General features: G+C 40.8%; 2 protein-coding genes across 2 annotated transcripts in view; both read right to left on the bottom strand.

Annotated features, from left to right (window-relative positions):
- The window catches only part of LOC144656252 (uncharacterized), a 20,552-nt gene extending 10,675 nt beyond the window's left edge, over positions 1-9,877 (bottom strand). Inside the window, exons 1-3 of the mRNA XM_078516488.1 lie at positions 9,668-9,877; positions 9,134-9,145; positions 2,620-2,698 (exon numbers count right to left, since the gene is read on the bottom strand). Coding sequence (XP_078372614.1) covers positions 2,620-2,698; positions 9,134-9,145; positions 9,668-9,877 — 301 coding nt within the window. The remainder of the gene's footprint in view (positions 1-2,619; positions 2,699-9,133; positions 9,146-9,667) is intronic.
- The window catches only part of LOC144656582 (uncharacterized), a 432,902-nt gene that overhangs the window by 389,992 nt on the left and 29,001 nt on the right, over positions 1-13,909 (bottom strand). The gene's annotated exons all lie outside the window — the stretch shown is intronic.

The following is a 13,909-nucleotide window of genomic DNA, read 5'->3' as shown; positions in this document are numbered from 1 at the left end:
ACAAAGGCAAGCCACAAAGGCTAACAGCTGCTTTTAAAGCAGAACACACGACCGTACACACAGTACATGCTTTCCCGCTCACTACACACTCTTCGCATCCCCGATGTACTCTTATGAGTAACCGCTGGGCTACTGACATGTAATACACTACAGCCTTCCACTGCCACCCACTGCAAATGACCCCTTTTTCGCCAAATTAAGGGTATCCCTTTGACAGTCTGTTATCATCCATGCAAATACCGAGAGATTAGGCAGCGTAGACTTGTTCGTAACTCCTAACTTAAAGTCACGAGAATAGCCAAAGTTGGCAACGTTATAAGCAGAAGCAGTACTTTTAAATTTAGTTTTTGAGGCGATTAAAACTAATTTATTTGATATGAGCTAGTTTTAAATATTGTCATTATAACAATTTTTACCATTTTGTAATTCAAAGAAAAATTCAGCCAACCAGAGAAACAGACAAGACGGGTTACCAAGAACAACATAAAACACCAGTAAACGAAGCATAAACCTTCAGTTAATCAGTTTAGTTAATGGAACGAGATTTGGTACGTTCAAGTCAAAAAGTCAGTCGGTTTTATATTCGGCATAAAGGTTAGAGTTCAAGCTCAATATTCAGTTATTGTCTGCCCTTTTAGTTTTGCAAAAAGTTGTATTTTAATATTTTGATCATTATCCAGTTTGTAGCAGTTCTTAACAGGTTAAACTGTTGTTACCAATGATTGGGCATTTGTTTGGTACCATTATTGTAGGAGCAACTGTAAAAGGTTTGCAGTACTGATCCATCAAAGTATAAGAGATGGAAAGTGCTGGAAACCGTTAATAGCCTCCTTAATTAAATACTTGTCAGATGCATGTACTTACAACCCAACTAGACTTGATAGGTTTTCAAATATTCCTTCAGGCAGCACTTCTATTTTATTGTGCCTAAGGTCCCTGTAAAAAACAAAATCACATATTGTACGATTACAGTAAGACAGATCGACCCTTATATGCCACACCTTTAAGATGATTAAAAGTATCGACCCCTCGAACGAAGCTACCCACCAGAAGTGATGAAAGGAAAACACTTTTAAATGTGACAGTAACAATGGTTGTTACTTTCAAAACTTTACGATCGTTTGCCCTTAAATTAATCCGCATTTTATCACAGTAATCGAGCGTAAGCTGGATAAGCAAATTATATACAGTGATATATTGTCCTATTTGCATCAAGCCAACAATAATAATAATTGTCACCAATTGTAATCATTATGTGGCCCACGACAGTTAAAACTTAAATTATTTGTTATGAGCCACTTTTAAGAAGTTTTCTGCAATTCAGCATGACACACACACACCCACACACAGAAAGTCGGACAAACAGGCAGACAGACAGACAGGCAGGCAGGCAGGCAGGCATGCATGCATCAGGCAGGGAGTTGGACAGAAAAACAAGCAGGCTGACATACAGAGTGATATACATGTACCTCCAGTCTGACAAAGACATCCCCTTTTCGTAATAACCTCCTGTATAGTAATCCCCACCCACATCCCCAAGAGTAAGTGTTGTTATTTTCGCTGGGAGGCCTGTGTACCCAGTCTCTCTTGCGTCAGGAACACGAGTGATGAAAGGACTCCTATCTTTGAACTTTTTTGTATTGTTTAGGGTTAAAGTGAATCGTGCTGTTAAATCTGTTGTATATTAACTGCATGGAAGCTGAAATATGGTTCGAACTGTCAAAAATCTGATGTATATGAAAATTTCCTTGTATAGTTACCGATTGCGTGCTTTAGCAAAATAGCGTCAAAATGAAGTTGGGATCATCACCGTACTCGACCTGTTTGCTGTACCTGAAAAATTTCTACCGTTATAAGCGTTGGTCTTTTTGGACTTTGCTCCTTTGCGATGCAAAATGTACGGATACTGAGAAACTGCTTATCCGTTAAATTTGGTTAAATTTGGTACCAGTTTGAGGTAAATGGCTCGGGGTAAAGATGCTGGTTTGCGCCCGACTCTTAAAGAATAATCCGTATACTGCCGTCGCAGTTACTGTGCCACTAGTATCACCGAAGGCATGAAAACAAAAAAAAAATGGACCACCTTTGGCTGTAGCTAGACTGCAGGAAATTCTAACTTTATAGATTTGGTATTCCTTGAACTTGCAACAATGTTTTACCAGTTTCTCTATTTCTAGCACTGAATCCCATGGTAGGTGTTGCTGCGAGTCGATTTGTAGTATAGATCGTCTTACCCAGGCTGTGGGACTTGCCATTTCTAAGAAGCAAAGGCCTCACTGCCCCCTTACTCAGACTGTGGGACTTGCCACTCCAAGAGGGTCAAATACTATTGCCTAACTAGTCAGAATTTCTCTCTTACTAGTTTCCACAGAACCTTTGGTAAAGATCACAACCATCTTTCTGCTTGCTCCAAGAAAGTCTCGGAAAATTTGCTTCTTTGGCTTTCATGCACAAATTTTCCTTGTCATATATTTTCCCTTCGTCTCTCAATTCAGCGTTAGCCACCACCACTTAATAGTGGCATGTATGTAGTTTAAACTCCGCTTCTCAATATACTAAGGCTGTAACCTTTTCAAATTATAAATTGTGCCCCTGGGCAGTGGTAATTCTTCCACTAACGATCCTCAAAATCTTCGTGATATTTGGCTTTCAAGTTTTCTAGCTGTTGCTTTAGAGTTCCACCAAGAAGAAACAGTGGCTGTGTTGAACCGAACAACGGACTAGTTAATAACAAAGCCTAAACCTGTGTGTACCTGCAAGACTGACTGCTAAAAATCGCCACAAAGCGCAACAGCCAGCTTTGAAACGGTTTTGAACCAGCACAATCCAGTGTATGGTTTTAGAGTGTAGTTCCAGTCTCCAATCTACAATCGTTTAAGGACGAACTAGTCTAATATTCCTAAGCTGATATGTCGAAGATGGTTCGTATATTTGTGCTTTCTGCTTGTTTTTCTTCTGCTGCTTCGTAGGGGGTCTTACAGGGGCGGTCTCTGGCACGGTTCATAGGTAGAAAAAATAAAAATAAATAACGGATCACGGATATTAAAATTTCATTTTTCCGAATGACGAAAATAAACAAGTAACGTACTACTTTTCTATTTCGCTGTTACCCAAAGAAATTCACATTTACGTTTCACGGCAAATCAAATCTGCTAATCACGCATCACAAAAGTATCCCCTCTTTGTAAAGAAGGTCAAAACTTCCTTTCTTTCTAAGGCTAATCATTAACTCTCTCCACGGTCCCTTTCTCCAGTTGGTCTTGGATTTCATTAATTAATAATTTGTCGCCAATTTTTAGCTCTGTGCTATTGGCTTGCTATGTCTATATCCATTCATCTTTTTCTTCAGTTTTCTTTCTCTTGAAATCATTTTTGGCCAATCTCCGAGGGAGCAACAGTTACGACATTCACCTGAACTACGTTGAAATTCTAGAAAGAAACCTGAATAGACTAGAACGCTTTTTTCTGGACGTTTTGCATTCCATCCAGGACCGAAACTCCGTAAACGAACATTTACAGAATAGAATCATGTTTATAAGTTAAATGGACTCACTCACATGATTCTATTTTGTGCCTCAGGGTTGCAAGTGCTTACTTTATTCTCTCACTCCTGAACATTTACATTTCCCACAAGTTTAGTTACCTTTTTTTGCATCTTTGGAGACTAGCAGCAAATAAGACCCGATTATGCATGCAGTGACATTGTTTCAAACTATATTTCTGACGAAGGCAACAGAACGTTTGCGAATATTTAGTTTCTTAAAAGTATTTATAAGATCATTTTACACTTTTAGATCAGTTTCAAAAATGTTTTTAAGTTGACATAATAAACACGGATCGCCCAAATAACAAACTGTGACATAGTAAATAATAAATATGGTATTTTTTTTCAAACTGTGACATGTTTTCTGGAAAAGAATATGAATAAGACAACAACAAAAAGGGGCCTACCTTCTGTATAAGTCAACTGATATTCTTAAAGGAACTGTGTCATGAATTTAAGCCAAATGTAAACAAGAAAAATGGCCGCAGGATTAAGTGAAACATAAAATTAACCACTTACAATGACGAAGAAACATATCAATAACGCAGCAAATTCAAAAGAAAATGTGGATGGACAAATATTGAGAAGAGTAAACGGATTGCGGTATGGTTCTTTGCCAAATCTTAAATACTACAAGTCATGAATAAATTGAAATTGTTTTAGTGCGACGGCTGAGGGAACATACCAAGTGCGATTAGTAACCAGCTGGTAGTTTTGGTGAATATTGTTGGGAGTCCGTTTTAGGTGTTCATATCGTTTGAGGGTATTGATGTACACTTATGAGTAACCGCTGGCCAACATGTAATACATTACATCCATCTCGTCCTTCGCTTAAATACTTTACGTCAAATAACAGAAAAGTTCCTTTAAACACGCGTTCAAACTCACTAGTCATAAACATGGTCCCTGCGGTTAAAGGGACTATGTCACGGCCAAGTTAATCTTATGTTATTAAATTTTGCCAAATATTCGCAATGAAACTAAATGTTTGCAAAGAAATTAAGAGCGAATTTTTTTGTAGACCGCGTGAAAACAAAAAAATGCGGTACAAACTTCCAAATTCATCTACCTTCATTTTTGGCTCAGAGATACCTTATGGTAAGTCGATAAACGTGGTGTATTTTTTTCGTTTAAATCTATTTTAATTTTCGAGAAAATATTCAGACACTGTAACGAGTGCCCGGCGACACAAAATGGCCGAAACGAGAGCGACGAACATGGTCACAAGAACTTAGCTCATCAAAAGCATAAATTGAAGATGACCTTTCTTAAGTTTGTATATTTGTACAGGAGGCATTGACGAATGTTATGAGTCTAAAATAAGGATAATCAACTGAACTATGAAATCCAGGCAGGCGTTTAAAAATCACCATTTTCTCATTGTTTACAGATTTCATTTTGGAGACGTTTTTCACGAAGCACTTTTCCTATGCGGTATGACTCGGATTCGCCTGAAACTTTGGCTTAGATAAGTAGAAATGATGTACTTTTTAAGTATATAAAAATTTGCTCTGGGCTTTTGATTTTATCCAATAAATAGACCGTCCTACTTCGAAGAAATCGCTCGACAGTGACTTATGTAAACAAAGCAAATAATCGAATTACGCAGTACACTTTCTCTTAATATAGCGAAAATTCGAACACAATCTTATCATTTAGCTACACACGAGTTTATTTATTAATATTTTACTCTTACCTTGCAAAAGCAGTGGTAAAACATTGTTTTTCCCCATTCTTGACATTCTTTTATCGGCAAATTGCACGGGCAAGCGGCTATGTTGCTTTTATACAATCAGTCGCTATTAGCAAAGGCCCTCGTAAACATTGTATTTCTTGACAATTTTAACCACATTTCAGGTTCCATTTAGCCATTCGTACAAGACTTGATAACACGATGAACAGATTCACTTAACGACGTTTTAAGCCTCAAATGAGATGTTGTGAAATTCAAAGAACGGTTACATGTCATTGCTCGTGAACCCTCGTATTTGTCACGCAATGAGTCACGAACTCTCGGGGGGTGAGTGGGTACTGTACTACTACAGGGGGCTCCCTACAAAGTCTGCATTTTTTCAACTGCCATTTAGATACAGTCGACTCCCGATAACTCGAAATCACGTTTTAAAAGTTTTCTCGTGCTCTCTTGTTCGTCCACATGTGCAACCTCTCACTCGGTCATAAAAAAGCCGCTTTTTGAACTCCATTTTCCCTTTTATTTATTCAATACCAAAAAAATCAAGATGTACAGACTTGAAAAAAAGCACTGCATCTAGCACCAACGGTACGGTAATTTGTACAGGCTTTTTATTCCTGTTAAAATTATTATACTATTATACGGAACCCCATCTGGGCGTGGTAAAAGCTTTTTAATTTGACCCCGGGGCCGGATACCATTTCTATGTCTTATCAATGATCTGAAGACTGCCAACAAATCACGAGAGTATGTTTTACCTTTAAGTGCAGCTCAAAACGAAACCTTTGTGGTTAAACTGGCAGGCAGCCTGCCACGTCCTGAACACCCAAAATGTGTGACCAAAATCCGTATTTTAACCATAATATGGGAGTTCACCCTTCCCGCTTTCAATACACAGAGGAGTCTGTCATAAACGTTTTTACTTTTATTCATTTTAGTTTGGGGGGTGATCAACTTATCAGTACGAGATCGCTAGGAACGTCCCGCACACTTTTAACGGGATCGACTGCATTCACTTAGGCCTGCATAGCAGGCGTCGGAAAGGAAGGAGGGGGGGAGAAAGAGGGAAAAAACGTAGGGGTTCTTAAGGCAGGCGTTCCCTCTTCCCCGTCTTTTTCCCTCCCCTTTTCCCTCCCCTTTTAACGCCTGCCGCGCAGGCTAGCATTCACTCGATTGCGGTGTTTTTGTTTCAGCATATTATTACGTCAGGAAAACGTTACATAATCGACATTTGTTATCAGACGGCGCTAAGCTCGATTTTATATATATATATCCGTCACCACCGTTGTCAGAATTTATCAGACTAAAACAGAAAAAAAGAACAAATCACACTGTGTAAGGTTTCTCCTTTTTAAACTTAATCATATCGTATTGTATATAACCACTATATTAAACGGACTGAGAACTGACTTACAATAAACCCCTTCTAGCTCGAATTCTATGACGATAACGCTCATTCACGAACGTAGCGCACTCGAGGCGTCACAGTTTCTATCCTTCGAAGCTTCGCTTATTGGGTAATTTACGATTCCGATTATAATTACATAGTTTCTGGAGGAAGAAAGTGACATTTAAATTTTGAAAGAGTTTGGTCTTGAATATAATATTCATGAAAAATTGGAATTCCGGACAATCGGAAATCTGGATAATCGAGGTTCGACTGTACTTTCTATAGAAAATTAACAAAAATCGCAAAGACTTACCAGACCCAGCTGGGACAAATATGCCCGTACGTCGGGGGTGTAAATTTTGGATATTATGGTCTTTCGCCAAAAAATAGCAATATTTTCAGCCAAAATGGTCTCGTTCAGGGTTATACACGCAGAAATATACAAATAGCAATTCTATTTTTAGTTTTTTGGAGTCGTCTAGAGGGTCAAAAAAAGCTCGAACCACACCCAGATTGTTATCTTTTAAGGGTTCTTTTCAAAATTTCTGACGAGCATCCCCGTCCGTTTCATATAGCAGTCCCCCCGGGTGTTGATTCCGCGGTCAGACTTGCGTGATTTCCCTTCTTTGGCATGCCTCGATAATTCTGCGGGAACGCGACAGCGTTGCGAACCTCTTCTCCATCCATTGCCCAGAAAGGACCGATGAGCTGGGCAGATAGTAATGTCCGAAATATTCAAAGAAATATTGAAGATTGATGCCGTGCTAAAATGATATCTACTTCTGACTCCAACATCATTAACACCCGCAGCCAGTTTGTGAGCCGAGATATCTTTTTCACATGAACGCAGAGGGAGTATAACAGGACTTTTTTCCGCAGCTCGACTTCGCTTATCTTGGGAGCAGTATCCCCCAACTAATCTTTGAAAAGAGTAATTGATTTTCATTCTATACTCTGTAAAATTCTCTACTCATTAAAAGCACGAATAAACAAAATATCAGTTCTTGTTTGGTTTGGAAACTATGGCGCGACGCTCATCATTGTTAGAGCTACACCTAATCTAGTTTTTTTTTTTCCTTTCTGATTTGTAAATAGAATCTCTGATATTTAAAAATGCTATTTCCTCTTTGTTAAAACAAAAAATATGTGACCCCTTTCTTTAATCCGTGCCAGACCTTGACGTTAAAACCCCTCCCCAAAATAAAAATAAAAAATAAAAAAAATAAAAGTTACTTCGAAAAAACAAAACAACCAAAAATACAGCTGCAGTACTCCGTTAAAAATGCAACAACAACGGCAACAGTTACTCAGTGACCTTCCCCGTTTCAGGTTTAATAATTTTTTTTTCTATAGTATCTTTATGATGTTTTTTTTACGTGAAAACGTACTTTCATATACCGTGACTTTTTGGAAAGGGTTTTTAGACTTTTTATTACCCCGTTTATGTGCCATTACGTTTATATTTAGCCCCACCAAAACCACTTACGAAATTGTAAAAATCTAGGGATCATAACCGAAATTTTACGGTATTTCTCAAAGTACATAGCCCACCAAATTAAATTCAATGAGTAACCTCCCCTCAAGTGACATATCATTGCGTGACAGATGTCAAGCCGCCATTTTCGCTCTAGTTGATCTTCTGCAAAAACAACGGCCAAAACGCGGTTTTTAAACTGTGAAGCAAGTTTCTTCTATGAAGTGGCCGTTTTCACTAAATGTGGTTGGAACTGTGAAGACCGGAATGCGGTGTTTTTTTTTTTTCAAGGACCTTCTGGCAAAGTTATTGCTGATTTGAAATTCTCGGGAATTCTGAATACTGTGATTTGGTAAACACCGTTCGAGTGCTGGTAACGTATTTGAAACAAAAGTAGGATACAAAGCAATCTTCGACAAATTGTTACGCCAGGTAAGCTAAATATTGAGTTTTGGATCAAATAGGGTGTTTACTAATAAGATTTTGTCGGAATTTTGGCTTTGAGAACGGAAAGCGTAATTCGAGCCTTATTCGATTATTTGCGGTTGTTGACAAGTCGGTGTTGTGATTTCGTCCAAATTGAAAGGGGAAGTTCTTCGTAGCAATTAAAAGCCCAGGACTGATTTTTATACCATTAAAAAGAACATCATTTCCACTTATTAAAGCCTAAGTCTTAAGTAATTCTGAGTTATACCGCATAGGAAAAGAGTTCTTTGAAAAAATGCTCCAAAATGAGATTTTTAAGCAATCAAATTTTTGTAATATTTAAACAGGCTCTAAATATTCAAATCGATCTTTGTAATACTGTTCTTAAACTTAAATCATTTGTAAATGCCTCCTTAACAAATACACAAAATCGAGAGAAGTCTGCTTTATTTTGCGCTTGTGAGCAGTATCATTCTTATGCTCTTAATCGTGGTATGAAATTCGACCATTTCATGGCAGTCGGCGGGCGTGACAGTTTTAATTTTTTTTTTCTGCCAAACAAAGATAGCTCATAAAGAAAAAATCATAGCACGTTGATCGACTCACCATAAGGTATCTCTGAAAAAAAATTGAGGGTAGGCTTGTTTAAAATTTTGTACCACCTCTCACTCGGTCACGGGAAAAATTCGCTCTTAATTCTTTGATACTAAATGACAAAACCATAATTTCCTTGCAGCTAAATGTGTCTCCAGGGCGTCATAAATTAAAGTAACAAGCAGACAAGATTAACTTTGAAAACTGTTCCGCCGGACCATATTTCAAAAGCCCACATCGCAATCCTTTTCAATCTTCGACACTTTTGGCCATCCGTACCTTCTTTTGCATTTGGTGTGTTCTTTAAATATTCCTTCACTGTTGTAAGAGGTAATTTTATACATTTAAACGAATTTGATGGTCATTTCCCATGCCTAAGTTTGGCTTAAATCAGTGACACGGTCCCTTTAAATTCATATAAAAATGTTCAAATGTTACTTTTGAAACACAGCAATGAATATGACAGTATAAAAATCCCTAAGTTTAGTGCAGAACATTATCGTTCAGTGCTTTCGGATGAGTACTAATTCTGTCAGATCTTCTAACTGGCTGCTCAGCTGTAGGTATAGCAGCAGGTAGGCCAGGTGGTGAATCTGTCGTTGGTACTGGATTCTCTTTCATGGGTGATATCTCGGCCGTCTTCGGTTTCGTCGGTGTTTCAGCATCCTGTAGTGGAGCTCCCTGTTCTTTCTGATCTGGCTTGTTAAAGGGCTTGGTTCTAATTGCACATTTAGTTAGGCTTGTAAACGTTTCCATTGTTACATTTTGTCATCTAACCACCTTATTGTGTCGATATGCAGAAGGTCTCGCTTGTACTGAACTCCCTGTGATGATCTCAATAGCACCTGGTCTCCACAACGAGACATCACCTGATATGGTTCATTCTCATAGCAAGACGACAGCTTGTTTTCATTCTTCTTCTCTAGCGAAACAGTGTCTCCTTCTCTCACATTTCGGTCTCTAGCATGAAACCTCTTGTCGGCGTAGTCCTTACTCGACTGCTTTCTCTGTGTGTCCTGATCACGGATTCCTTGGTCGCTGACTTCTTTTTTCTCCTCTTCCAAATCGACCAGCTCAGGCATTTTGGTTTTAAGCTTACTTCTAAACAACAATTCAGCAGGACTCTTCCCTGTAGTCGAATGTGGCGTTGACCTGTATGCCAACAGGAACCTGTTTAGCTCCTCCCTCCAATTCTTTCCTTTTGCGTGAGCTGCTCTAACAGATTTCAGAAGCGTCTTATTCTGCCTTTCCACTTGGCCATTTGCCCGTGGCCACAGAGGTGTCGTGTCATGGTGCTTAATCTCCGATTCTTTCAAATACCCTTCTACTTCCTTGGACACCAGGTTTGAACCATTGTCGCTGCGCAGGCCTCTGGGCAATCCATGTCTTGCGAATTGGGCATCTAGGCAATGAATGATGGTTTTACTGGAAGTTGATCGGATGACATCGACCTCCATCTCCCCTAACCGTATTTCGGTAGTACAGCACCCGAAAGAAGTTTCTTTCAATCTGCAAAAGGAAGTAGCTCTTGGAAGGGTAGCGGGTCCCTACCACTCCCTGCCCCTGCACAAGTTTCCGTGTCGTCCGGTGGCCGTGGTTCCCAAAAAACATTCAACTGCCTGGCGCACTATCTACAACCTCTGCTACCCCCAGGGCGATAGCATTAATGAGCACATTCCAAAGGACCCCTTATTCCCTTAGATTTTGTGCGGGTCGACGATGCCATCCGTATTCTCCAGCCCCAATACTGATCTTAAATCAACCTTCCGCCTGATACCAAGTCATCTGGACGACTGGAGCTTGCTGGCTAGTCACTGTAGCTGGCTATCCCAATATTATGTAGACATGTACTTACCCTTTGGGCTTCGAAGTGCCCCGTTCCTTTTCAATCAGCTGTCGAACGGGCTTGAATGGATCCTTAAAAGTAACTATGGCCTCCAGCTTGTTATTCACATCGTGGACGGACGACTTCGTCATTGCCGAACCGTCTAAATTGGCATGTTTAACTAGCTTTAGCACTCTGCTACGGGTATTTATGTCCCTTGAGGCCCCTGTCGTAGCGTCCAAGACAATAAGCCCCTCCCAGGAGATTGAGTTCATGGGCATTGCTTTAGACAGCGTCCGCATGGAGGCCCGCTTACCACAGGATAAACTCTCCAGGATCAATGAACTGTTGAACTCTTTCAAAATACGTCGCTCAGTACGCCTGGTAGAGCTACAATCACTCATTGGGACTCTTCAGTTTGCATGCAAGGTGGTGGTGCCCGGGAGAACCTTCCTTCAGCGGGCGATTAATTTGACCAGGAGGGGATCCCAAGCCGTTTCCACCGCATGCGGCTTAATAAGGAGTTCTTTAAGGATCTTGAAATGTGGAAAGTTTTTCTCTTGAACTGGAACGGGCGTTTCCAGCTCAGAATCTAGAACTCTACACCGATGCCGCGGGCTCTTTAGGCTTCGGGGGCTATTTCCAGTGAAGGTGGTTCCAGGGTGGCTGGCCTCCCCACATGCTTTTGAACCAAAAACAGGAAATAGGTATCGAATTGCAAGAACTCTTTCCCATCGTTGTTGCTTGCGTCATGTGGCACCCCTTTCTTTCCGGGAGACGCCTCCAATTCTGGTGTGACAACATATTGGTCGTGTCTAATATAAATTCTAGGCGTTACAAAGTACCACGCATAATGGAGTTGGTCAGGCGGCTCGTGCTCCTTTCTATGCAGCACAACTTTGTAGTCCGGGCTTGCTATGTCCCGGGGTTTCAAATGAGATCGCCGATGCAATCTCCCGCTTTCAGATGCACGCAGTGCTTCCTCGTCCTCGCTCCCGACGCCGACCAGCACTATTCATGGCTAAGATTATACACGTGTAATGCCAAGCTGTGCCGAAGTACAGTTCTTTCTACTGGCATTCCCAGCAGACAACCCTTTAGCTATAAAAGCCCAAACAAACTGTTCACAGTTCACTTTGGTGTTCTGTTGTACAGCTAGCGCAGTTAGCACTTGTTATACTATTGTTTGTCTTCACGACTCCTTCATGCCCCTCGTGAGCCAAACTGACAACTCTTTTGCAAAGAGCTTGCGGTACAACAATTCTCGTTCCCAGTAGAATTGCATGACCGATAAAGGTCAATTCATTGCGCACTGGCAAGTATGACTTGAGAACAATGTCCCATTTTTCTTCGATGAGGCAAATTATGACTGATTGCAACTCTGGATTTTGTGCTACAATCCGTTCAATCTCTTTGATTATCAACGCAGCGGAGACAGCATACAGAGCTACCATGCGTATGTATCCATCGTCCTCCGGGGACTGATCTGAGGCAGGTATATTTGTCAGTCGGGAAAGGGCATCTGCAATATTTGGGGCAAAAAAAAAAAAAAAAAAAAAAAAAAAAAAAAAACCCCCGGGGGGGGGGGGGGGCTTATAAGCGGGGGGGCTTATTACCGGAATTTTACGGCATTCTTTCTCGATGACACCTAACAGACTTGATAGTTGTACGGTTGTATATGCAGAACTTAGCGCTCTTTCCGGGCTGAAGGTTTGGACTTCCTTGGAATAGAATATTTTGAGTGCTTCATGGTCTGTTACGAGGTCAAACTGTGGCAGCCCATACAATTAGAAGTGGAAACGTTCACATGCCCAAACTAGGGCTAGTGCTTCTTTCTCGGTTTGACTATAGCGGCCCTCCACTTGGCTCAAACTACGACTTGTGTAACAGACAGCACGACTATCTCCATTCTTCTATTGGACCAGCACTGTTCCAAGCCCCACTGGACTGGCATCTGCAATAACACGAGTAGGTCCAAACAAAAACCCCCCCCAAAAAAAAAAACCCTTATCAAAATACCTAAACGCGTTCTTGCAACTTGACTTTTCAATTTCTGAAATGAGTTCTCTTGCTCCTCGCCCCACATAAACAGTTTTCCTTTCCTTGCAAGTCTTCTCAGGGGATCAGCAGTTGTTGTAAAATCGGGTATGAACCTGGCACTGAATCCAACGAGACCCAACAAGCTACGAACCTCTGAGGGTGTCTGCGGTTGAATTGAAAAGTGCTATTAACAGTGTTACAGTTCCTTGTGGCAAGAGTTCCTGCTGGATACACGATGGATTTCAAGATCTGTGGCAGTCGAATATCCTAACAAACAACGACCTGTTTTGACAACAACGAAATCTGCCACAATCTTCGTTTTACCAACACAGTCTTCTGACTGAAACTGACCTTTGATTTCAAGCGCACGACTCACATAAGCATACAACTTTCTTGTGCACAGTTACGCCTGAATGTTAAGTAACTGATGTTTTAACTCCTTAACAGTGTCTATGCTTATACGATTGCTCCCAGGTCCAGAGTCAACCAACACATCCCTGTTTACTGCCCCAATGCTTACACAAAGCACTGGCTCAGCAGAAGCGGCCAAATTTGCATGTCTGCTCTTCTACGGTAAAGGCAAATGAATCATTCTCACCTGGGGGGTTCCAACGATCCCTCTACAAGATTGGCCTGACCTGCTTTTCCTCGACTCTGATGTCTTCCCCTCCCCGTCGTTAAGTGGAATTTGTTTTTTCCAAACTTTGGAATCCTTCCCTCCTTGCAACAGCTAGCATAGTGTCCTACACTTCCGTCCACGAGCTGGACAATTGCCGTCTTTAGCCAAGTAACCTTCTTTTCTACAGTTAAAACAAACCCTTTTACCTTTCGATCCACGCCCAGACCTTTGTTCGACAGCATTAGTCCCTGCTCCAACACTTGCTCCAGGTTCTTGTTGGTCTTGACTTGGCGTAACCGGCATT

The sequence above is a fragment of the Oculina patagonica genome, chromosome 6 (assembly GCF_052425735.1).
Source record: "Oculina patagonica isolate OP01 chromosome 6, crgOcupat, whole genome shotgun sequence".
Taxonomy (NCBI): Eukaryota; Metazoa; Cnidaria; class Anthozoa; order Scleractinia; family Oculinidae; genus Oculina; species Oculina patagonica.
This window is presented reverse-complemented; position numbering and strand designations above follow the sequence as displayed.